Source organism: Daktulosphaira vitifoliae, unplaced genomic scaffold, assembly GCF_025091365.1.
Source record: "Daktulosphaira vitifoliae isolate Bord-2020 unplaced genomic scaffold, ASM2509136v1 Scaffold_3, whole genome shotgun sequence".
Taxonomy (NCBI): domain Eukaryota; kingdom Metazoa; phylum Arthropoda; class Insecta; order Hemiptera; family Phylloxeridae; genus Daktulosphaira; species Daktulosphaira vitifoliae.
This window is the reverse complement of record NW_026099574.1, coordinates 41,049,232-41,075,609: the sequence shown is the minus strand read 5'-3', so window position 1 is coordinate 41,075,609 and position 26,378 is coordinate 41,049,232. Positions and strand designations below refer to the sequence as shown.

At 25.8% G+C, this 26,378-nt stretch overlaps 1 protein-coding gene across 1 annotated transcript in view; it reads left to right on the top strand.

The window, feature by feature from the left end:
* Positions 1 to 18,899, top strand: part of LOC126902263 (uncharacterized) — an 83,565-nt gene extending 64,666 nt beyond the window's left edge. Inside the window, exons 3-8 of the mRNA XM_050679348.1 lie at positions 10,897 to 11,102; positions 14,172 to 14,307; positions 14,371 to 14,504; positions 16,541 to 16,727; positions 17,379 to 17,609; positions 18,658 to 18,899. Of these exons, the coding sequence (XP_050535305.1) occupies positions 10,897 to 11,102; positions 14,172 to 14,307; positions 14,371 to 14,504; positions 16,541 to 16,727; positions 17,379 to 17,482 (767 nt within the window). The 3' untranslated portion in view covers positions 17,483 to 17,609; positions 18,658 to 18,899. The remainder of the gene's footprint in view (positions 1 to 10,896; positions 11,103 to 14,171; positions 14,308 to 14,370; positions 14,505 to 16,540; positions 16,728 to 17,378; positions 17,610 to 18,657) is intronic.
* Positions 18,900 to 26,378: the final 7,479 nt, after the last annotated feature.

Sequence of the window (26,378 nt, the reverse complement as noted above, 5' to 3'; positions counted from 1 at the left end):
TATCTGAATAAACAATGCTACGATATTTTTAGTTTAAACACTGAGAATTGCTACCAGATGGTTGTTGATTATTCCTCAACTTCCCACCATGTACGTAGGAAAAACAAGTGCGTTAAAAAAAGAGTAGAACGGTATCAACCTTACTTTGTCATACACAAAATATTTTAGGAAACTAAAGAAACGAGGTGGGTCTTTACTACGGGAATTGCCGTTGAACGGTTCGTTCGTAAGAATGGCTACGGAAGTTTCAGTAATGTGCTTTTTGGTCCTTTTCTTCCGCAGAAAGAGAAATCATGTGCTTCGAAAACACCATAATGTTAGTCTAACGTTGCAGTTTATACTCTACCCGCAACAAATGACGACAAAGGTGTTATGATATTGAAAACAGCGTTCAAGGAAATCCGGATGATACGCCTACGCCGTTTTCGTTTATTATTTGATAAATCTCTTGAGTACGTTTCGGATTATGCGGCAAAATGATGTATTCAAACAAAATCGCTTATATTACCATGTAAATCAACATCAATGCTGTGAATAATGATAAGAAATATATGACTTTCGGAACTAAGGTAACTTGTCTAGTTATTGAACAATTAAGAATTTATTAAATTTTATTACAGATTTATTATTACAAATAAACTTGTAATTTATGGATATAAAATTAATAATTCCATCTTGTTTTAAATTTTAATACTCAAAGCTATATCATATAAACCTAATAGATGAAATTTAAGTTTAAAAAACCGAGAAGGACTTTGATTCAATGAAATTTTGATTGCCTATTCAGGACGCCGTGCGATCATTCACAATTTACATTCAATTGTTAAAACGTTCGTCGACACAAATGAAAGACAAATTTTCAAATTAATCTTATTTAGTTCAAATAATTTATAAAAAAAAAAATTTTAATACATATTGTCTTTCTACATCGTGCAATTTTTGAGTTAGTTTAATTTAATTTGCTACTATATTTAACTGCTACATTTATTCATATATTATACTTCTAAATCAAAGAATTATTAACCAAGAATAATGAAGGAAATAGGATAATCCACCAATTTATTAAAATTAAACAATATCTACAAATTTTCATCGCAGTGTTTCTTATGATAGTAAATTTAATCAGTTTCAAGTATCTATACTTATAATATGTTTGGTAATAATTTAGTTTTTGTTGTTGTACATTAAGTTTAAAATAATTTTTTTTTTTGTAACCAGTCTTGGTTAAAACTGTTAATACTTTGTCAAAAACTCAAAGGAACCATAGAAATTTAATAATAAAACAATTTTATGAACACATAAAATATTGATATACTATTAAGGTGTTTTTAATTTTAACATTAAACTCATGCATAACAAAACTACTCAATTATTAAGCTAAAGGGTTTAGATTTCAAGTAATTATAATAATGTTCACTTATTAAGAGCATTCAGTATCTGGTCATACCAACTTACCTAATTTACTTATGCTGTTGTAATAATTGATTAAGTTTTGAATAATTTCATTGAATATTTTTGGGAAAATTACAAAATATGTACGACCCGTACAAAAATTTTACTGATCAATGAATATGAAAAATAGGAAAATAATTTCGCAATAAAACAGTGCATATAAATACAGTTGTATCGAAAGTAAACCAAATCCTCATCAACCTCTGGTAACATCCAGCTGAATCTATTAACAATCAATTATGTTCTATGTATGTCACTTATTCAGCCTAATAAATAACATCAAAGATTACCTTACTTTAAAGTATAGTAATCTTTATTAGATTATTTTTTAAATATTAAATTGAATATTTTAAAAAATAAGTATAATACAGTCAAACCATACACTTTCTTATGTTTATTAAAATAGAAATGTAAATGAAAAGAAAAAAAAATGTTGTTTTTAAAATTTTTTTAGTACTACATTTATTCATAGTTGTAACGTAATTTGTAAAATTATAAACAATAATAATTTAATATTTAAATTGTTATTATTATCTTATACTTCATCAAGTCTTCAAAGATACTCTATAATTCAGGTAAAGGTCAAACGACAAATATTTAATTTTGCTTGTTGGAGTTATAACTTCAAACATAGGCTATGACGTATTTTGTACATAATTTATTTAAGCCTAAAATGTTGGATATAAGACACACTAAATTTATTGTTTTATTATGCAATAATTTAATTATTGATTTGATAAGTTGGAAAGAAATACTGATTAGATACTTGTTACAAGTTTTAATATTTATATATGAAAGTAACAAAGATTTAAAAACGATGCTTTATGTTGTTTCTTAATAAGGTTAATCCATCTACTTAAAAATATATTTATATTTAAACATTTATAAGAATACTTCCACAGCCCCTGTGCCAGTCCTAAGAGGCGACTAATGAGGTCGTGTCAGGCGACAGCCGGCGTAAAAATCATTGTCAAAAAAAGTATGAAGAATCCTAAACAAAACTTAGGCGGATTGTCCCATCTCGGATGTACGCGGGACAACAGAAAGCAGTTAACAACGGAAAAGGCCTAAGGAATAAAGTGTTTGATACCAGCTGAACAACTTGTGCGGTAGCTGTTTCACTAGCCATGTGTGCAGGCCTACCCTACGCTTGTAGTGTCAACGGTGTAGGGACATCACCACTTAACTCTAGGCTGGACTCGTGTATAAGGGAGAAATATAGAAACAAAGTAAGAATAGGTACTTGGAGTGGCCGACCCCAAGTAGTTGGGATTAAGGCGAGGAGAAGAAGAAGATTAAAATATGTTCTCTTGCTATTATATAATAAACTGAGCGCACTATTAAATAAAATTATAAGAATATTTAAAAAAATGAGATTAATTAAAAACTATTGAATAAAAAATCAAAAAATTACAAAAACGATTTGATTGAACGTGCTTAAAATATACATTTGTATGTAAAATAATCAATTTCTTTTTTTGCACATCTTTATTTTATTTTATTTATTACTACTTAAAATAATATGAACTATTGCCATTGGTATTGAAATATTACATTTAATTTTCATAAAATATATAATTACCAAATTTAGTTAAATTATTTTTTTAATGACTCCTTCTTTTATTTGAAAATAGTACAACAAATTTATTTGTAGAAATATTCTGTTTAATGTCACTTTTTCAGTAGCTTAATTAAGCGAAGAAATCGTGGGACAGAGTATAAGTGGCACTAAATAAAATAAGATCTAATTGTGACTGTTAGAGAAATGAAAATACTAAATTAAATGAGTGAAGCGATTAAAAATAAACAATGAATTTATAAAGATTTCATCAATAGAGAACATTGTTAAAATTAACCTACATAGATTACATTTATTTTGAAGTCAAAAGGACAGATAACGTAAGTATCAGAAAAGAAATAATTGTTGAAGAAATGAAGATAAGAGAAAATCGCGTTCAAAGCCAGTTATTTTTTGTTCGGATAATAATTATATCATAATACTGAAAATCTAAATAAATAGAAACTTATAGTTACAAGAGACTATACTAAAAATTTGTGTATACGGCTAAAATTAATATATTTATGTAAAGCATTCGACACTTTGGTATGTTCATAAATTCCATAAAATTGCAAAACATTTTAATATTTTATATTTTTTTGTAAAAAAGAAAGACTTGAATTGTTATAAAAATAAGTATACTTAAAACTTAAATATATATATTTGATTATAAAATAAATAATTATGTTTAAAATATTATGTTTTAAAGATGCAATTCAACAAGTATTACCAAAAATAAACTAACAATAACCAAATTAATGTAAATATCAAAAGTTGTTCTAGCGTAAACTTGAAAAATTATTTTGTGTATACTCATAAAATAAACACATCAATTAAAAAAGTAATAATATTTAACTCTGACGAGTATAACTCAACCAGTATTTTTTTTTTAGTGTTTACTATCATACCAAATATTTATGTTAGATATACATTCTACTCAAATGAAAATCTTTATATTGTAATTTGAATTATATGAAAAAATTAATCTACTTGACGTACAATCAAGATGAATAAATAACGAAAAAAAGCCGCGATGACATTTGTTCAAAAATAAATTGTCCAATAAATGTAACATGTATCTATTTTTCCTGGCACAACGATATTATGTTTTTGAATCAACGACCAAACATGATTACAGGGTATGGACCAAAAGCCATAGTATGAATTATGTATTTTCGCATAGACATCATAAAAGATAAAATAAATTTTAGTAAAAAAATACAAATACTCACCATTATTCAACGTAAACATATTACAAGGGTACTAGGGTGACATTTTGAATTTAGTGTTGTTGTGCTTACTGGCCATTATTATTCTACAAATTGGCTACTAACATATTTGTACTTTCTTTTATTTAAACATTATGGGGTTCATCAAAAACTACTGGCTCGTTTTTTTTTTTAATGTATATTGAAATAATCAAATAAAATTTTTTTACAAAAAAAAAAAGAAGCCCTTGCAAATTAAAGACAAAGAAATTCTCTGGTATTTTTAATTTTATGTCATTGTGAATAAGATAAAAAAAATGATTACCACCGTGTAAGCGTTGAATAATTATTTCATCACGGAAATGCTTACCAAGTGGAATAATATTAACAAAGTTAAAGGCTAACATATTATTGTGCTGTCGTCCAACTAAACGGCACATTAGTAAGACCATTATACACGTGACGAGAATTCGTTTGTAACTTGGAAAAATGGTACTCTAAGTATGTACGAAATAATCAGTAGAAATTCTGAGTGTTTCATTGTTAGCCAACACATACAGACCTGGTCTTACAAATAAAATGAAAGATTTGAATTCTAGCGAAAACAAATTGAAGAAAGACGAGTCTTAATAAAAAAAAAGTATCTTTGAACATACCGATTGCATACAAATGCCACAACTCGAAATAATTATAAGGTTTCATAAATATTAAATTATGTTGTGTACACCATAATCATAAACAGTTATAGTATAATGCATGACAATTGTAGTAATTTGTTACAGTAAAGCTTTCATAAACTGTGAAAAAATAACGACATAATTGCTAGTAATTTCGTGAAACTATTCATTTTATAATTCTATCTTTAAAAAATTAAATTATATTTCTGATTATTAGCAACAATCATAGAAGATTATCAAACATTTAATCAATACAAAAACAAAAAATAATTTATTAACTTCTAATTACATTTGTATTGAATGGATGCTCAGTATAATACAAACTATGTATATGTAAATGTTTACAAAACTTTTTAGCGGTTTTATCTATTTTAGTTTCAAAATCTTTTACCACTTGCTTTTAAATTAAATCATAACATACAAATAAAATTATTAAAACTTCAGAAATATCCTTAAAAAAGTTTAAACCCTCTTTAAATGATGTATGAACAAAATTATAATAAAAATTATATGATGTATAATAAACAAAAGGTGTATTTTACTAATGCTTTTTTTATAGTTTTATTATAATAGTTATGCAATAAGTTAAAAATTGCAATGTTATATAATCTTAAAAAAAAATTCCAACAACCTTAAAAATTTTTTGTTTCATAATTATGAAAAAAGAACGGTTTCAAACATTTTTTTTTAAGTTTACGAGAAAATTGAATTTTTATAGATTTAATGATTTTTCTTGGTCACCGTTATAGATAAATTTATTTAAAAAATATTTATCAATTACTAATTTTTTTTTTTTTACTTTAAAGTTTTATGAAAAATAATAAATTATTAATTCAATAATAAAAATTCACAACTAACAAGAAATTGAATTCTTAGAAGGTTCAAAAATGTTATTTTTAAATGGTGATAAAGTTGATTCAGTAAAAAAAAAAAAAAAAAAAAAAAAAAANTCTAATAGTGCCTACATCACACTGTGAAAGTATAAACCGACATCGCTAATAAATATTCACTTCGGGGAAAAGGGACGTGAACAATTTCAAAATGAACTTTTACTGAGAAGGAAATGTAATAAAATACTTTATATTGTTCGTTGGATGCTTTTTCCTATAAAAATAACCAATTTAAGTAATTCAGATTGCTTTTAAATTACTTTATTGTTATATTTAAAAAACTTAAAAAAAAAAATGTTTTAAATTATTTAGTAATAATGATTACAAAAAAGAAATTTCAAAATTACTACCATCGTTCTATAAATGGTCTATATCACCAGCATCAACATAATATGTTATATTATAATAAACAATGTTTAATAATTAGTAAACCACATTGGATAATATTACTCATTTTGTCATCACTATATTACAATAGTCATATTAACAGAATTTGAGGAGTATTACACATTAATTGATTTCCCTAGATACATTGCATTATCAGTTAACCACATTTTAAAGAAAACTTATCGAAAACATACTGACCGGCCGCTGAAAGGCGAAAATCAAATGTATAACATTATGTTTACATGATCGCCCTAACAAAGTTCTCACTTTATCTGTACAACTTTGCCTCAATCCGACAATTGCTTTGAACAATGTATCTGTATATTTAATGAATTCGAAAACGATTTTCATTCAGTAAAACCTACAGAAACTTCATATTTTCTACCGTTTTAATAACATTTTATATTTTGTTCAAACATACTATTTTTGACGTGCACGTGTATCTGATTGCTTAATAGACTTAAAAAAGATACAAAGAGTTGCCTACACATATTTAAAGGTGTTTTAAACAAGGTATCTTTGGAGCCTAACGGCTGTTTGTTCACTCTGACCTACTATAAATGTATTATTATATTCACGGTTTGTTTATTGACTTTCTATGAGCACAACAAATCAATAGATATAATTCCAGCCAAGAAAGTTTTGCCATAAAATATTTTAGCATTTTCATGTATAAAAGTTTGAAAGCTTTCGGGCACGCCCTAATTTATTAGTGAATTCTAATAATCAATTAATCAGTGTAACGAAGCATATGTTTGTTCTTTGGAATTTTGAATGCACTAGTCTTATGGCAATTATTAGAATTATGATGTTTAAAAGATGTAGAAAACAAAATAATCAAACTTTGTCGAAATTAAACTATGTTTGCTAACAATTTTAATGAATTCTTCATTTATCTCATAAATTATGTAAAAATTTTTGTTAAGAAGAAAATACGAAAATGAATTGATTATACTTTTAACGTATAATATTATTAAATATTTACGCAAAAGGTGAACATAAATAAAAGTACACTGAAACCCAACTTGCAATGGTTTTTAATGTAACACTTTTGTGTGATTCATATTAATATCATAAATTTTCAACAATTACGTACCCCATAAAACAGCAACACTTGACGTTTATTAAACCTATTCAAGTATTTCAATTAAAAATCAGTGTCATTGTAAATTTTTATCACAATTCAACAATGTCAATTATTAAAAAATGTTTATTTGATCAAATAAACCGATTTATTTTTCATTATTTTTATTTTGATACAAAGCGTTAATTGCTTTAACTCTTGTAAGTATAAACCTACATCAACTTATTTTAACTTTAAAAACTACTTTACCAAAATTTAGGCTTATGGGCCAAAATTACTCTCATTAATCTAATCACATGTATTCGTCCACCGCAATTAAAGTTCATTGTTTACTCGACAAAGAATAAATCGTTTATAGAAATTAAATTTATAAGCAGGCAAGAATGTGATGATATTTTGCTACCCCGCGGTGAAAAACAATTCCCAACAAATGTCATAAATTAAATTTTCCGAGTGCACACATAATGAGAGACATTTTTTTGACCAGAAAACCCATACAAACTCAATTATATTTAATTGTTCAAAGGGATTTTTTTTCCAAAAAGAATTACTAATCCAGCCATTGTCTCCATAATACATAAATGAAAAACATATCATCAAATAAATGCATAAATATTATCCATGCTGCGAAATACACAATATTAATTATTGTAACTTGGGCTTATTGAATCAAGATGTCGATGGTGTTAGGAATAAAATCCAATTATGGATAATGAAAAAAAATACCTACTTTTTAAATAACTACAGTATAAAAAATACGCAGTATGACATCATAATTTAGTTTCTTTTGATTATAATTATACTAACAAACACTAAAATACTTATTTTTCTTATGTAATTTCTTACAGCAATTGTTCGAATAATAGTAAAATAAATGTTCACGTTTTTACTTTGCGCCGTCGAATTTTGAAATTTGATAATTGTTTATTTACTTTGTTTTTAAAAGAAAAACGCTTAAACTCTAAATTTAATAAAAACCAACTTTACGCGCATTAATTGAAAATAAAGCGATTCGAAGAGATGTAAATATATTGGAGGATATACAAACAGGTAATGTTTACAAGAAAAAAGCTGTAGGATTTTCCATGATTTGAAATTAGTATCAAAATCGATTCTTTGGAGGTTATTTTAATTTAAATAAAAAAATAATCTAAAAATTAAACCAAGAAGTATTATACAAAACAACCTTGACAAAATTGATTAAAAATAAATGAAAAAAGAAGAATTTGGTTTCACACAAAAATTGTTGACATGTCATGAACGCCGAATATTACAAATGAATGAATTTTGATAGAGCAACACATCAGTAGTATAATGTTGTAGTAATAATGAAAAAAAGTAAGGTCGATATTTTCTTTTATTCATGAGCCCCTTATAAAGCAGAAATAGAATTGAATGCGAATGCGATTATTTGGTTCTCCTGGGAAATTTTAGTGCATACACTATCAGCGCGCCAAGAAAGCAGCAACTAAACATAGCGTCAAAATTAAGTTTAATTTTTTTCTTTTTCTTTTTTAAGTATATAGTGTGTTGTTGAAATCTTTTAAAAGTCTAGTGTTTCGTTAATTTTTGTATGCACACTTTATGGTTTGGCTTTAACGACCTTCTCGACGGGTAAGAGGATCGCGTGTAGGCGATATGAAGTAGTTTCAACCGACAGACCACAGTAATTTATCTCGGCGTTTAGTTTCGGACAAAAATAGCGCTCCTTTTATCTCAAAACGTCCCCGGAAGGGTTGTGCCATTCGTTTAAGTTCCGTTTCATTTTGTTACCTCGATTGTGATATGTTTTAATTTATGGACCTGAAATACTTTCAGTATTGAATATAAAAAAAATTATGGTTTTTAATTTTGGTGAATATATTTGAAAAAATCTTCAGGAAAATATAAAAGAGTATTAAGACTTATTATTTACTATTTTAGTATTTTTTGTTAGTAAAAAATTTGAAAATTTCATAATAACTTTTCCTTTGTTGGTTTTTAAGTAAAGGTGGTGAATTAATGATTATTTAGTTGATAAACTTATTTTATATAAATTGTTGTACACTTTATATAAATAAAATATACATTCTTTAGTATATATTTTTAGGTTTGAATTATTTTATTAAACCAAAAATTATGCATACAAATTGTATTTATATCTATCAAGTCATAAAAGGTTCACTCCATTCATAACGTTATACCAGGCAAGTATTTATAATCGAGATAACACCACCTCCATTAAAAATCCTATGCGCATAATTAAAGATTTAAGCTTTGAGTAAAAATTTTAACATTCCAATGCATTGTTTTCTCTCATAAATGATTATTCTGTTTTGAAACTGTGTTAACTAAAGGAATAAGGTAAAATTATATAGTTTACTTAAAAAATGATTTTTTCAGTTTAAAAGATCATAGACTTCATTTTATATTATATTTTTGTTATTTTACAAAAAATTATTTATAAGTATTTAACAATTCATTAAATTATGGTTAATATGTCATAGAAAATTTAACCCTTACCCTGAGCACGACCTTGTGTAAATCTTAAGATAAAATTTCATAATTGCGCTTTTATACCAAGTATTTATAAAAAATAATGTATACGATCATGTATACAGCTGTTCCGAAAAAGTGTCCGGTGTCTTAATAGCTATTTTCAAGTGGCTACCAAAATAATTCAATAAAGTGATACAAATAATTAAGTTACCTGATAGTAATTTTCATGAGTTACTGTTACTGAAATTTGAACTTTTATCTGAAACTTAAACATTTTGTAAATAAAAAGAATAATTTAACTGTCTACACTACTGATTAATTCTTGTGAATGATTTTTTACCTTAACGTCAAAGTTAATTAATTTAAATTATTAAGTAAAATAATACGCCCAAAGCTGTACAGTCATTGAAAATCGCTAGTAAGGCCCCATAAAGTAAAATAAACAATGAAATACTGAAGAAGTTAATAAAATAATCCTTCTTAAGTGTAAACTACCGAAGTTGTCCTAAAAATATATCGAAAAAAAAATAATAATTTAATATACAATATTTCAAAGGTTAAAGACTTTTAAGAACTTAACATGATACAAACGCTATAACCTTTTATATGGCTGTCATTACCAATCAATCCTCCAACCCCCTTGAAAATTAATCTTGACATGTGAATTTTATGAATTTATAAACCAAAATTCAATTATTATATTTGTGAAACACTTTAGCTTTTCGACTTTTAATAGAGTATAATCATTTTTAATATATATATATCAAATGAACACTTAAGTAGTTTCGTTCCATACTAGGGTTGAGGGAAGAACAAAGCTACCAATGCATTTTCCTAAGGCCCCTGCGCTTTAAAATGTCTGATATGCATAAAAGGTCTCTTTTACTAAATAATCATAACAATTTTTTTTAATTGTTTTTGTATTTGGTCCCACAATATCTAGCGCCGGCATTGTTCCCTAATATACAAAAAATATGAAACCGTTATGAAATTTATATAGAAAGTATAAAATACATTGATAACAGTAGTTAAAATTGTTCAATTATTTAAACTAAAATTTTTCTAACTAATAACTATTGATTGTAGATACCTTAATTACTACACACAAACACATTAAATTTTGAGCCAAAGTATAAATTTGAATGTTTTATTTATTTTTCAGATTGTAAAGATCTATTTGATCTTGTCGCAGTAGTTCCTAGGTACGCTAAATTAGGCGAAGGCGTGGTACTTAAGTGTAATCATACAGTTTCCGAAAACGATCTCTACAAGGTTCAATGGACCAAAAGCGGTAATAAACTATTTCAGTATATCAGAGGTCGGATGCCGCCTTATATCAACAATTCAATACCAGGAGCACAAATAGACGTAAGTACTCGTATTTTGAATAGCTAGGTAAAATTTATGTATAAAATCCAACAAAAATTTCTTAAAATATTAATCAAATTTTTCAAATTAAATATCATTTTAAGTAAAAAATGATACAATTTCAACCTAATGAATTAACAAATTAATTGAAATTATTTCTTAGTACAATTTTTAATAAATCAAAAAATAAAAATAAGTAAAGGAATGAAAAGAAAAAGAAATATAGAATTTAGATTAGAATTGATTGGGGAATTGTTTGGGGAATTGTTTGGAATTGTAGGGGGATATTTGGAATGTTAAATACTTTAAATTTATATAATTTTATTTTATTTATCAATTATCTTATAAATTATTTAATGGTTTATCACGCAATAGATTGTTGGAGTTTCAAAAGCACAGGTTAAATTGTACTGATCTTACGTCCTATGTAATGAAATAATATTTCAATTAATCCAATGTTGATTTTAGTATTAAATGCACTACGTATGCGATATACACTACACGTCATATAATCAATATAATACCTACTAAAATGATTCAAATTTTAAATAATACAATTTAATTATACAAAACCTATGACTGCTTTTACTTGTAAAAGATTCTAAACACTCTATATTTTATTAAAAATATAATTATGATCTGTTTTTATTAAATTTTTTACGTTTGTTGAATAATTTTTTTTGAGAGAGTATATTTTATTGAGAAATCGACAACAATATTTCTTAAATCTTCCTATGGCCTACCCAAAACAAGATTCAAAAATATTTATATCTATGTAAAAGATTTATCAAGGCGTAATTATGGTGACCCAATGTATCCCGGCACTAGCACCTTGAAAGGATGCGACACAAAAATCACCAAGACAAAAATTAAACACTAAAAATATATTCGTAAGTTTCTTTGCTAAGCTCAAAGACTACCTACCCAATACACATAGGCTTATATAATATATTCTAACCTAATATACCTAATTCTAGAATAATACCTAGTTGCATCCTTTACTCTGTCCGCCGGCACGATGCTCGTTAAAGCAAAGACATTATGCTCAATAACTAGTTACCCAGTAGGTATAGAGTTGCAATACACTTACTTGTTAGTCCAATAAATTTATTAATAAATTAATTAAATTCTCAGTAGTAACTGAGAAAATTGTGACCTTTAGCTCTGTCCGTCGGCACGATGTACAAAGACATTAAGCTCAGAGACTAGTTACCCAATAAGAAAAGCTTACAGTAGATTTTTATTATTAAATAAAAATTTTAAGTTATGTTGGATTTATTATTAAAATAAAATAATAAAAAAAAAAATTTTTTATATTTAAAATATTATTTCCTCGATAAGAAAAATAAAACATTATTATTTAATGAACAAATTAAATTAAATTAAAAAATTCACCAAAATAAAATTTACTTTAAAATTTCTAAATGTCATTTAGTTTCAAATTAAGTCCAAATTAATTAAAAAAAACGACCAAGTCCTAGAGAGTAAAATCTTGAGTAGAGTGTCGTAGATTTTGTGTATTTTAAAATCGCCGAAAGAACTGGTTTAGACAGAGAATAATGGCTGTTTATAATCCGAAGGGGGTAGCCCAGCGATCCCTACCGTGATCTTGGAAACTGATTCTTTCTATTCTAATTGTTTAATTGTAATGGGGCCCTGCGTATAGGTGTTACTTAAAAATCTCTACAATAATTGGATTTTATCCCATAATAAACTGGTTATTTTGTATTTTAAATAAGAGAACCCGGTTTTGGTGATCTTGTATATTCATAACATACATGTAATTGACATACATGTACACATAACATAATATTATATGTTAATATTATAAGTAATAATATAATATTACAAATGAATTTCAAATCCACTTTAATGAAAAATAATTACTTTCAATAGAAAAAATCTATTTTAGAAATTGAACGATGAAAAATTTAATTGAAGGCATACGATTATAATTATATTACATAGTTTATTAAATTAATTAATTTATAATACCAATTTATATATATTAAAACATTAAATATTTTTTAAACCACAAAAATGTCTCTCCAAACAATACTCGAACAAATATTTTAGATACACTACTTGTGGGTACAATTAGACATATTGTACATAAGCGTAACACAAAACCGTAGAAATGTGTTTCCAATGAACTTAAAAGGAAAGACAAAGATCATTTTTGGTTAGTCTATTTTACAAGAAAAGTTGAGGTAGAAACGGTTGCGGTACTTTAACTAAGTTAAGACTAAAACCGCAGTTGTTTATTATTATGATAAACAGACCATTTTAGTTCTCGTTGTTGTTGTTTCTGTTGTTATCTTAATATGTTTTCTATTTGTTTATCGACTTGTGTATCCTTTTTCTGAATATTTCCAGTAAACATGACGTCAAAAGATGAGTTCATAGTTATAAAAGTAAATCTACAGTACAATTAAAATTATTCAACCTAACAGCTTTATTTAAACAAGTTGCAAGTTTAATTTTAACTTAAAGTCAATATACCAAGATATACCAAGAGCTGTCAGAGTAAATAAAAAGTTTCCAGGGTTCATTATCAGAATTCATTACAACTTAATTAAACAACTATGCTTGTGACACTTATAATAATAAAAATATATTATTTTTAAATAGCTGAATTACAAGTAAATAGGATTTATTTTAAATCGGTTTGACATTAAAAGTTATTTTTTAATAAAAACACTCATAATTTTTTATAAGATAGATCAAAATGACACTGAAACTGTAAGTTTGGAAATATTAAAAGTTTTAACTTCATAACAAGATTAAAATGACTTTTATAGATATAAAGCTAACTCAGTTAGAATATTCTAATTTTATCCACTGATAGTGATCACCATAAACAAAATTAAATATTATGAAATAACAAAAGTATCTTAAAAAGGTTATAACTCATAAATCATCTAACAACTCTTTGGTATAGATATTTATCATTAAATAATTTTATTAAATTGCTCTACAATTAGGTGACATTACACAGATTATTTTTTAATAAATATTAATAAGAAATGTATTACATACATAATTTATATCCGACTTTAATATTTTTAGTGGGACAACACGGAACCATCACAACTAGGTTTATTCAACCTACAGCATGATGCATCTGGCCAATATGGTTGTACAGTAACCCTAGAATCACCTATTTACAGTAAAACTTCAGAATATCGAGATCTAACCGTAATAAGTAAGATATACATGAAAATTATAACAAATACTTAAAATTTTATTATATGTTTTTTATTATTAGAAATTCAAGATAGAGATCCAGTAATCAAAATATCCAAAGAAGTATTCAATGTTGGAGAAATCTTGGAAGCTATTTGTACATCAGGTCCATCGAAACCTGTACCAGAAATAACTTGGTTGGTGAATGGACGAAAGGTGTGAAAACCTATTAAATAAATTTTAACAAAATGATTTAATCCATTACATTTAAAAAAAATACCGACATTTTATATAAAATTATAAAATTCTATAATTTTTAATCTATAAACATTGAATTCTTTCTTGCCTTCGTAGAGATTATATGATACGAGAATACAGCTAAAATTTCAGTCAAAAAATAAAATTGTTCATTGTGTTAAGTCAAAAAATACTTTCAAACTATTCTTTTGTAAAGGTAACGTCAGCAAATAAGCGTCTACATAAAAATCCAATATACTTCAATCTTCTATAATATCATAAAATAAAATCACCATATTAAAATACAATACAATAGACTCCAATCTACTATTGATCATTTTATTTTTCTATACTATGTTTGATGTAAAGTAGCAGTGTTGCATCAAAAGTTTTCAACTTATAGATCTACAACTTGAAAAAAACTCAAGTTGCATAATTGTTTTTTACATTATAAAAGTTAGATGATTTCTTCCTTAAATTCGATTCTAATTGTAACGCCTGTCACTGGTTTAAAAATTTTGGTTGATTAGTTTGAGCTGCTATACATTTTGTATTTAATAGCTTAATAATAATACCTAATGCGAAAAAAAAAAGCACTTGACCATCCCAAAGTAAAACTAGTAACTAATTTATTATATGGAATAGCCTAGAAAGTCCGGTTTATAAGTGTGGACAATTATTTTACATCAAAATCACACCATTAAACACCAAGCAATGAAAAATATTTTTATCGTACAACTTGGGACGATGTTTAACTTTTAACTTCACTGAAAAAAAAAACTTAGTAAAATCAAAAAAAATATTGTTAACATATAGCCGATGATAATTTTTTGCTAGTTAAACAAAAAACTTTTGTTAGTGTAATTTATCAAGCAAACAAATATTTTGTATCAGTAACAAAAATATAATTGATTTAACAGAACAAAAATTATCGACCGTATTTTTTTTCTCAGTTTACCCAACCGTTAAGTTAAATTAATTATATGCATATGAAGAGTGGAATGAAAGAGAAAATAATTTTGGATTTTTATATTGACGAGCAAAATATTTACCTCGAATTCTCTTAAATATTTATAGCAAACGATAATGACCCACGACAGATGTCTCTTGTTCTCTTTTGAAAAATGGTGTTTTATATTCTCACGTTACTCGAGGAGATAGTTCGAAAATTTTTTATTTTATGTACTGAAAGAAATTATCCGAAAATATTCACACGCTATTAAGATATTTTTAACAAACATGTTAATTTTACACTCATGTAGGGAAATTTGTTGTAAAAAAAACATTTTTATCATTAAAATATCAAAAATATGCCATACTTTGTATACATTAAAAATTTCCATTGCTTGTATACAAAACTTAACATGTATTTTTTAAACAATGTAGTGAAATAAAATTCTATTTTATAATTATTATATAAAAAATCGAATAAAACTTGCAGAACTAGCAACACGAAAACTAAGAAAAATTCACTCATTGTAGTATGTGTTCAAAAAGTAAGGAAACATGTTAATTGATACAAACAATGAGGACAATGGAAACCTGTACAGGTTATCCCACCGTGATTTATTAATTTTACTATATAAACTAATGTTAAAATTAGTAAATCAAGGTGGGACACACAATATAAGTGAACTAAATATATTACTATTTGATGAACTCATTGTTTATATATTTACATATCATCTAATATTAAATGAACCATATTTTAAAAAATTCAATTGGATTTTTGTTGATATCAAAACGCTACAAATTTTATAATAACATCAATGTTTTTACTTTTCTATGATTGATTTAATACATAATTAAATTAATTTTATATTTGTTCAATAACTGAAAATAAAAAAACATATAAGATTGGTTAATAGAAGATTTTTTTTTTTTTGGCATGAATTAAAAATATAATACTGATTAATATCATCAGTTAAAACGTAAAGGTATAAGTATAATAAACATGTATTATGTATTTATTTATAATTATTTTTAGTAATATAAATTATACTTGCATGTTACAGCAACCAGATGCCTATATGAAACCAATTGTCAAGGCAGCACTAAATTCAGCAGCAGCCATGCGGTTGACTCTACCAGTTACAGACAAACTGGGTGCTGAAGTTCATTTGACTTGCTTGTCTACCATTCCCGGATACCTTGGTCCTAATCATTTGGATTACGCGGATTACAGAACACAATCATTAATTGGTAATTAAAAAAATTATTTATAAAAGATTAATTTAAGAAAATCTTATAAGAAGCACAATTGTATAATTAATATTAATGTAATAAAATATTACGCATAGGCATAAACTGGGAATCTTGGAGAAGATTAGACCGTCCAATTTAAAAATTAGCCTCTCCAAAATTACAGAGAAACTATAGATTATATATTATTATTATACAAAAATAATTAAGGAGAGAGAAATTAAATATAATAAGTTCCTTCAAAAATGTTATGGAACTTGTACTCATGATAATACATATTCCTTTTTTTACTTGTAACAAAAGTGATTATACAATTACTTTAAATTATTTTTTAATTAAACTCAATTTTAAATTGACCAACACTTAGAGTATACAATAACGAAAATATCTAAAAAGTAATACCATAAAAAATGGCAACAGTTTTCATGAAAACATGCATTTATTAGGTTCACATATAAATTATATTATTTTTACGTCACTGGTATGGTATTTCGTAAATTGTTTTAATTTAGCTATTTGCTTTAGGGTTGACCTAGGGAACTATCCCAAAATACAATATTGGAATATGATTGTTTATAATGCAATTATAAATAATTCAATTAAATTTTATTATTAATTAGCTATTTTATATTTTTCTGTATGTTATTTTAGTGAGTGTTGTTGCCAAACCCGAACCTGTAACTGCGGGAAGCGCTAAAGAATTTATTAGCCTACTGATATTAATAACTTCAACAACTGCCGTCATACGATTTTAAAAATCTTTTCTTCCAATAAGCAATTGTGACAAATTTCATTTTTTTCGCTCATCAATCGATCTTCAAAACTTTTCAAAGCTATTCCCACGAGTTCATCATGACAATTGTTGCTTCAAATACTAAAAAAGTAAATTTTTAAATTAATTTCATCAAATAAATGATGATCTAATGAAGAAAATAGCTGATGGACAACAGAAATTCATGATATTTTATAAAATTAATTGGAGGTAAAACGCATGTGCTGTTATTTTTATCACAAGTCATTTCTCAGCAACGTATTTTGCAAATGTGAGAACTCTCAAAATTTCATTGCTCTGATTAGCTTATCTTAGATTGCTTCGGTTACTCTTATAATTTTTTTTTTATTATCAGTATTGGTATCATCTACGCTTGTCGGCATAGGTGAATGATTAGAGTTCTTCGTAATCATATTGATTGAGCATACGGATTAACTAACTACGGTGTATAGTAGTACGTAGAGCACGTTAAAAAAAAGGTACTTGAACTAGAAGGTTAGAGAAAACACTCCCACACATTTTAATAACTCTTTTAGCAGGTTCAAACCCAACCAAACCCAACCACCAAAGAAGAAAAATCTAGCCCAAATCGAACCTTTTAAAATTAATTAATTTGTAAGAGTTTGTGACCCAAAATTCAAAACTACCACCCGCAAATGATAAGAGTAAATAAGCACGGCAAAATATAAAATAAGCCAATTAAATAGAGCAGATTCTAAAAGTGCCCATATTTGTAAATTACGCTCCCACGCGTACTTTTCATCCCGACTAGTTATAAAAATGTCAATAACTTCCAAAAAACTGATTTAAAAATTCTTGTCCACCAATCATTTTCATAATTAGATCATTATCTATTAAATAATCTACTTAATTTCATATGTTATCATTTGAAAAAATAAAGTTAACACTATTATAAGGGATAAATATAAAAAATACTTCACGATTGTTAAATTGAGAAAAGTATGTAACTAAAAGCAAACAAAAAATTATTAATCAATATTATTTTTATTTTTTAATTTAATTAAAAGTTTATTATAATAGAATCACTCTTTATATTAACGAATTCATTATGAACGAAACCATATCAGGAAATATAATATCTTTAAAATTTTATGACATATTAACTTTAAATAGATTATTAACTTTTTTTTTTTTTAGATGAACGCTATCTATACCTGTATAGTGATTGTTACCATTGATTTTCAACTACTACCAAAAGATTATAATAATCAAAATTTTGTACGCACATTGATTGTTTTAATCGATATTTTAAAGAATCTACTCTTTTTTTTTTGTACATAAATTATTTTTGTAATAATATTTTCTCTAATGTGAATTTTGAACACAAAAATTTTTACCTTATCTGTGTTATAATAATTTATTAATAATCTATAATATATGTATATTACAGTGTTACCTTAGTTTTAAGATTAAATAAATGTAATAAATGTATAACATAATTATTTTATAATAATGATAAAAAGCTATTAGATTATTAGTTAAAAGTTGATANTATTTTATAATAATGATAAAAAGCTATTAGATTATTAGTTAAAAGTTGATATTTAAAAAACTAAAAATAACTTAATTTTTAAAATTTTCAATTAAATTAAAGATTTGAGATTTAAATATTTTAAAATTAATATTTTTTGAATTAGTATTGGATCGAGATGTAATCATTAGTTTTTTTTTGTAAAAATATTAGTAAATTCGTTTTAACATTTTGTGTTCAAGAATACAATCAAAGTGACAATACTATACCACAGTAAAAATGTGAACTATTCATCAGTTTAAATTGTAAATAAGTCATTTTCAAACTTATGTGCCAGGTATTAATTCTTGTATATGCAATTCCAAGACTGGAATTGCAAAAAATTCGTTCTATGTCAATTTTCCAAATACATTCCTAATTGATGATTCCATAACATAAAGTATTGATATTGTTTGAAATTTTACCAATGGTTGTAAAAAGCCATGCAGAGTTATCGCAACTTAGAAGATGAACAATGAAACATGTTTGAAATTGGAATGTCTTTTATAAAATAAAGACGATAAAAATCAAATCCGCAAATTTTATAGTTGTAAAACAACCAATAATAAAAAACAATACTAAAACATTTCTTTTAATAAATATTTTTAGTCTTTTATAAATTAAAATATTATTTTGTATTATGTTCAGACATGTTTTTAAGTCGGTGTTTCAAACATAATTCATACTTCACTGTCAGGAAAATAGTTATATAAACTGTGTGTTATATATAGCAACATTATTATTTTTTTTTAAATAAACTTAAACAAATTTTAGATCCTACTAATAACCTTATGAATAAAAAAAATCCTAACTTATAAACTAATTAAAAGAAATCCCTCAAAATTCAAAATTGTAATCAATTATTTAATATACGTATTAAGTAATATATCGTGCGAATATTTGGGAATTTTAAAAAATATATGTCATTTTCTTGTGTATTTTATAACTATATTATATGCATAATACATGATAAACAATAAAAATGTTATTGAACTGCATATTCTAAGTATATTTTAGTCAAGTTAACAATTGACAATTTATCCTGATCAATTATCAAATAGCTGAAAACACTTAACCTCAATCTAAATTGTATACAAATAATGTGAAAAATACTGTAACAACAATAAATTGTGTAGCATATTTTGTACATTTTAGTAGTTATAGACCATTGACGGTTTATTATTTGTCTACCCTTTAATAGAAAGGGGAGATTATCATTTCTGCAAAACTAATTTTTTACCTGATTACCTACTAAAAAAATTGAGAACCATTTAGCTTTATCCGTTAATCACCATGAGGCAGTGGCGGTTTTAACGTATGGGCAGGGTAAGCAGTTGCCCGTACCAAAATGTATGGCATTTATTTTTGCCCCCCTTAGCCACCCCCTAAATATGGCTCTGGTCACGTCAAACTTATTAGTTTTACCTATCTACAGATAGAATTAAAAAAACCAAAACATTTGTCGAAATAACCCGATCATATTTATTTACTTTTAATTTAATAAATTTTTTATCATTTTGTCATCTGTTTATTTCATTTATTTTAGCTTCGATGCGAAGCTGAGAAGGTATTAATTATACCATGATGTGTTTTTTTTATTATTATTATTAATAAGTCATTTAAATATATCAGAAGTAAACAGGTCTAACAAAATATGTTAACCCCTCTGATAATAATATCATTTTATATCAACTTGAAGTTTCATTTTGCATACAAAGCAGTACAAATACTAGCAGTACTACTTACGTGAATTTGATAAATATATTGATTAAACAAGAATTTTTGATTTTTAGTAAAATTCTGTTTTCTCTGAAGAAATTTCTATTAAGTCTACATTGTAACCAGCTAAGCCAAGTTCTTCATCAGAGAAATTAGAAGATGGTCAATTTTCTGTGAGAACTAAAAAAGCATATGCGTTGAAAAGAAATATGAAACATTTCAGATTATTATGATTAGTTTTTAGACCATATACATTTTGATAGAAATCTTTTAAACTTAGAATATAACTATTAAGTGAAGATTTAAGAAAGTGAAAGAAGTAGAAGGCATTTTAGATGTCCAAACAGAAAAATTGAATAATTATTTAATGAGCTTAAAGAGAGTTAGAAATTATTAAATACCAGACAAATTTTAGATCATGATTTGTTTGAGTCAATTTTTTTTTTTTATTCTGGTAGATTTTATTGCATAAATTTATTTTGATTTATGTTAGAATATGAAAGAGTAATGTTTATAAGTTTTTTTTATTTTTTTTGGTTGATTTTTTAGTTTTTAAATAATTTACACTATTTATAATTAAAGAGTTAAAAAGTTGTCAAACAATATTAGGAAATTGTTATACGAGCCCAAATATGCCTCATGCTATATTTCGGATTTGGAAAGTACCCACAAAGTATTATGCTGATTGTATGATGGATATCAAAATGCTTAATATAGAACATCTATATCTAATATAGTGTATCCTAATATACAATTATTAACTAGTCTTGTGTCACATAGTGTTTTGTTACCTATCCCTATTTCTCCTTTATTGATTATTTCTATAAATATTGTGCTCTATTTATGAACGATGAAATGCATNTATTTCTATAAATATTGAGGCTCTATTTATGAACGATGAAATGCATTACGATATTGATACGATATAATTCCTCATTTTCCGAATGAAAGAAAAATGGATGATTTAATAAAAGCCTTAGGCCTCCCAAAATATAAGGGAAAAGTATATTTGCCTACAATAATGAAATTTGTAAAATTCAGAATTTAAAGTTTCTGAACAAAGAAAAAAGTATATTAATTTTTCTCAGTATAATAAAGTTGCTCAAAAATAACTTTATGATTAATATAATATATTTGTTAATATATTATATTATATTATATTATAATATATCATTGATATATTTACTTTTTTCAATAAATGTCGCACATAATCTTTTAAATTAGCGTTTATTCGTTGAAAGTTCAAGTAAAAACCACAATACTGTTTTACTTCACAATGGGAATAACTTATCATCTATCACAATTGGACATTATGTTCATATTAAAAAAAACAACGTCAATGTGAAATCAATACCTTCTCAGGTTCGCAACAATGCTAAAATATTGTTTCCTAAGCTCTCAGATTCAAAAATTAAAGGTGATATTTTCATAGGTCCTTAAATAAAAAAAATGTTATCCTATCGGAAATTAAAAAAAAAATGACAGTAGTATAAACAAAAGCATGGCAATCATTTCACGTTTTTGTTAATGGTTTTTTGGGTATTAATAGAAAAGATAACTACAGTGAACAAATGATAACTTATTAAAAAATTATAAAAATTTTGGTTGCAGGAAGTCTATAAAACTGCTAAAACTGCTACTAAATTATTCAAATCTCTGATCTATTTTACCATTTAAAGGAGACTCGACCATGCCGCAATAGATGAACAGCATGGCTTCCGTCCTGGTAAATCCACCTGTAGTTTTTTATTTATAACTTTCATTCCCTTGGTAGTCCTGAGCTAAAACGTGTATTCTTGGTTACAGACTTGTGAGACTTTATTTAACTTCTTCTGTTTCATATTAATATTACAGTTATATAATATTATATTAATATTTAAAAGTTTTGGACTTTTTAAAGCGCCATACTAGCCTTTTTACTTCTCTCTTCTCTCTCTCATAGTTTTCTTTGGTACGTTCCATATTACAATATGGTGTAGTTGTACAATATCCTTACTTAGCTAATACCAACTTCGTATTGTACGTGTTAAAAATGGTTTCCTTTCTTATACTACTTTTATTCTCAAAATCACGCACTCACTTCATGACTATTATTTTTTCGTAAAGCCCTTTTAATATACCAAATTACTTTCCGTCAATTTACTGTTACTTTTCATTCATCACTTTACATCTTAATAGTTCAACCATTGCTCTTAATCTTCTGTCTTATATATCCGTCCATATGATCCCTTGCTTAACTAGAAATCATTCTCTTTTTTATACTAATTCTCATTATACCTCTTACAACTACAATCATCCTCTGTATAGAATACTTATTCTTTTAAACAACTTGTAGTTTTTTATTAATTTATTAACGTGATATTACAAAGTCTCATAAAAAACAGTATAAATTCAAATTGCTTTCTCCTTGGTTTGTTCTATGGAACTTGTATAAATAATGATAACAGAATTTTTATTTAACTTAGACATAGTTTAACAGCTCACAAGTTTTTGTTAAAAAGGTTGAATGTTGTTAAAAAAATAAACAATAAAGTTGAAAATATTTTATTCTTGTTATATGATAATTTAAAATAATTTACTGATAATAATATTTGCTGTTAGTTATAATCAGATTCATGTGCATTTAAAAAGTTTAAAATTATATTCATTTAATCATAAAAAATCCTTGAAATATGTACTGAACTATTTTGTTAAAGTAATAAAACATGCAACATATATTTATTTATGACTAATAATGCATAATAAATTAATATACAAAAACTTAGTTAAAATAGATTTTACTGACAAAATTAGGTGTACTTATTAAAAATTAACACCTCTATTTTTAAAAAGAATTTTCAAGAATTTATATCTTATCCTAGGTTTTCATGCCAAATTTATATTTATTGGTAATCCAAATTTTCTGAAATTCCTTAAAAAATTATGGAAATTTTACAACATTAATTACAAAACATTATGAAATTTTTTGAGAAATTTAATACGTTCGTCATTAAATACATACTTTGTTTTGATTTAACAAAGAATGTCATTTTTTATGAATAAAATTAACTCCATTATAATTGTTTTAAAATTATAAGAAAATAAAGCTGTTGAATTATTTTTTATTAGTTAGCATACAATACTAGATTTCGCCTAGCTGGGGCTCTACTCCAGTCCAGGTACTGTGCGCCGTTATGCCCTTTGGGGCTGTCTTTACAAGTAAGCCACTGATTCAGGTAAAAGTATCATGCTACATTAGGCATGATATGTGGTATGTAAAAACAGTATAACTTTAAAAGCAGTTTACCAGAAAATTATTCCCACTTGTAAATTAAATAATAATTTAAAAAAATAATAATGAGAAAACAAAGTATTTATGTGTATTCACAATCATACTCCATACTAATCTATTAATTATTATTTTAAATAACCGCTAGATGAAAGAAAACTTAATAATCATTAAAAACTATTTTTAAGTGCCGTGTTATTAATGAAAACTACACAATAACATAAAATTTAAACGAAATTGAGATGCGCAAAGCAAAATCATATTCTATTAAAAACATATGCGCGTGGACTTAAAAAAAAGGTATAATTTTCCTGAAATAACGTCATCGAATTCTTTCATTTATACAAAAAATTTTAAAAATCGTACTTCATTAAGTAATTTTTTTAGCATTGGGTAATTTTTCAATGATTTATTATATAATAAACATTTTTGTTACTAGGATATAAAATTAAACATCAATTCTTATTTAAAAATTGACTAGTTGATAAATCTTAAGCTTACTTTTTATAAGTTCTTACGAGTCAATTGATTGAATCTTTAAAATTTTTGGTCTTAGATTAACTACAATCCTACTGCTTACTACTTTATACTTGATACTTCTTGTTGATTGTAAACAATTCGTCGACGGTACTTTTGTTTCAGGTAAGCGTACTTTAATTAAAAAATTATCCAAATCTCAACAATTAATTATTAAATTCTGTAATAACTCGAAATACAGTTAATAGCAATTTTGTTAACTACAGTAAAGAATACCAATGACATATTTTCTAATAACATTAAAAACACAAGTATTATGACTTAGAATTATTACTCGATTATTGTAGTTAGTGTCATAAAACTATTCTTACCTGAATATTCCTGGACAGACGATAATTGATGGGGAACAATAATTACTGAAGTAGAAGGTCAACTACTTGGTGCTAGTATTTAATGGGTAGATGTTGAATTAAAATAAGAAATTTTAATTTACTTTAATATATTTGTTAAAAATATATATGATAACTATTTTAACAAAGATATGGTTTAAACTAAATTAGGGAAAAAAAAGAGTTAAGAGGTCACACAGAAATACACTAAATCAGACTACAAAAGTGTACAAGCACTTGGAACAAGAAGTACTTGGTTGACAACGCGAAAAGAGTATGAAAATGCAATCAGATTTTTTAGCTATTTTATAATAAGTGGCTGGATACAATGTTAAAAATTAAAGTTTTTGTTTATGAAAGGATTGGTCTTTACAAGGTGCTATAAATTGAGGATCTTCTGCGTCGAACCTTCATTTACCAAGAATGTGTCATGCATTTCCAAAGGCTTCTAGCTGCTGTCCAATTTCATACATTTTCATATACTCTAAAATTTCTTTATATATAAGCCAGCTTATTATTTCCCATTTATTCATACCTTATGTATATTAGAACTAAAAGTTAATTAGTGTAAGTATATCCCTGTGTAATCCAATTATTTTACTAAAGGTTTTTCGATTACTTTTTTCGTTTATTCGGCTATGTAAAGACGTTCTTCTTCTTCTTCTTCCTCGCCTTAATCCCAACTACTTGGGGTCGGCCACACTTAGCCTAAACTTCCATTTGACACAATCTCACACATCATTTACGCTCACATCAGCTGTCCTCATATCGCATTCAATAGCATTCCTCCATCTCTTTTTTGTTCTTCCTCTACCTCTTTTCCTTCAACATTCATTTATTTCGCCTAAGTTTTGTTCAGGAAACCTCAAATTATTTGACAAAAATTTTACGCCGGCTGTCGACCTAACGCAACCTCATTAGTCGCCTCTTGCAACTAGCACAGGGGCCGTGAAAGTATTTTTATCCTCTATCCACAGGGAATGGCTATGTAAAGACGTTAATAACATGAAAAGATGTAATGTAAATATCACTTAAAAAAGCTATAGATAATTAAATGTATAACAGTCAATACATATGTATGTTCTAGAAGTTTTTCGATAATTCTCAAATCCTCTAGAATAAAATTTTACAATGATCTGATCAATACAAAAGTTTATTGATTTTTATCGAAAGTTTTAGAAAAGAATATTGCACCTTGCAATTTTTAACACAATTTAGTTATTAAATTTAAGCAAATAAAACAAACAATGTTTGTTGTCAAATTTATAAATTAAATATCTTAGACATCAAAACTCGATGTTAATCTATTCTAATTACTTGATTTAATATTAGTAGCGAATTTAAAGAGAAGATATGAGAATCATATCTTGAGTATAGAAAATATTTCGATGTATAACCTTTCTTGAAAAAATCCTAATTTTAACTGTTTTTCATTAAACGGATGATTTCTTAGTTTAAAAATATTTCAGCATTTTTATATTTTAACAGGTAATCA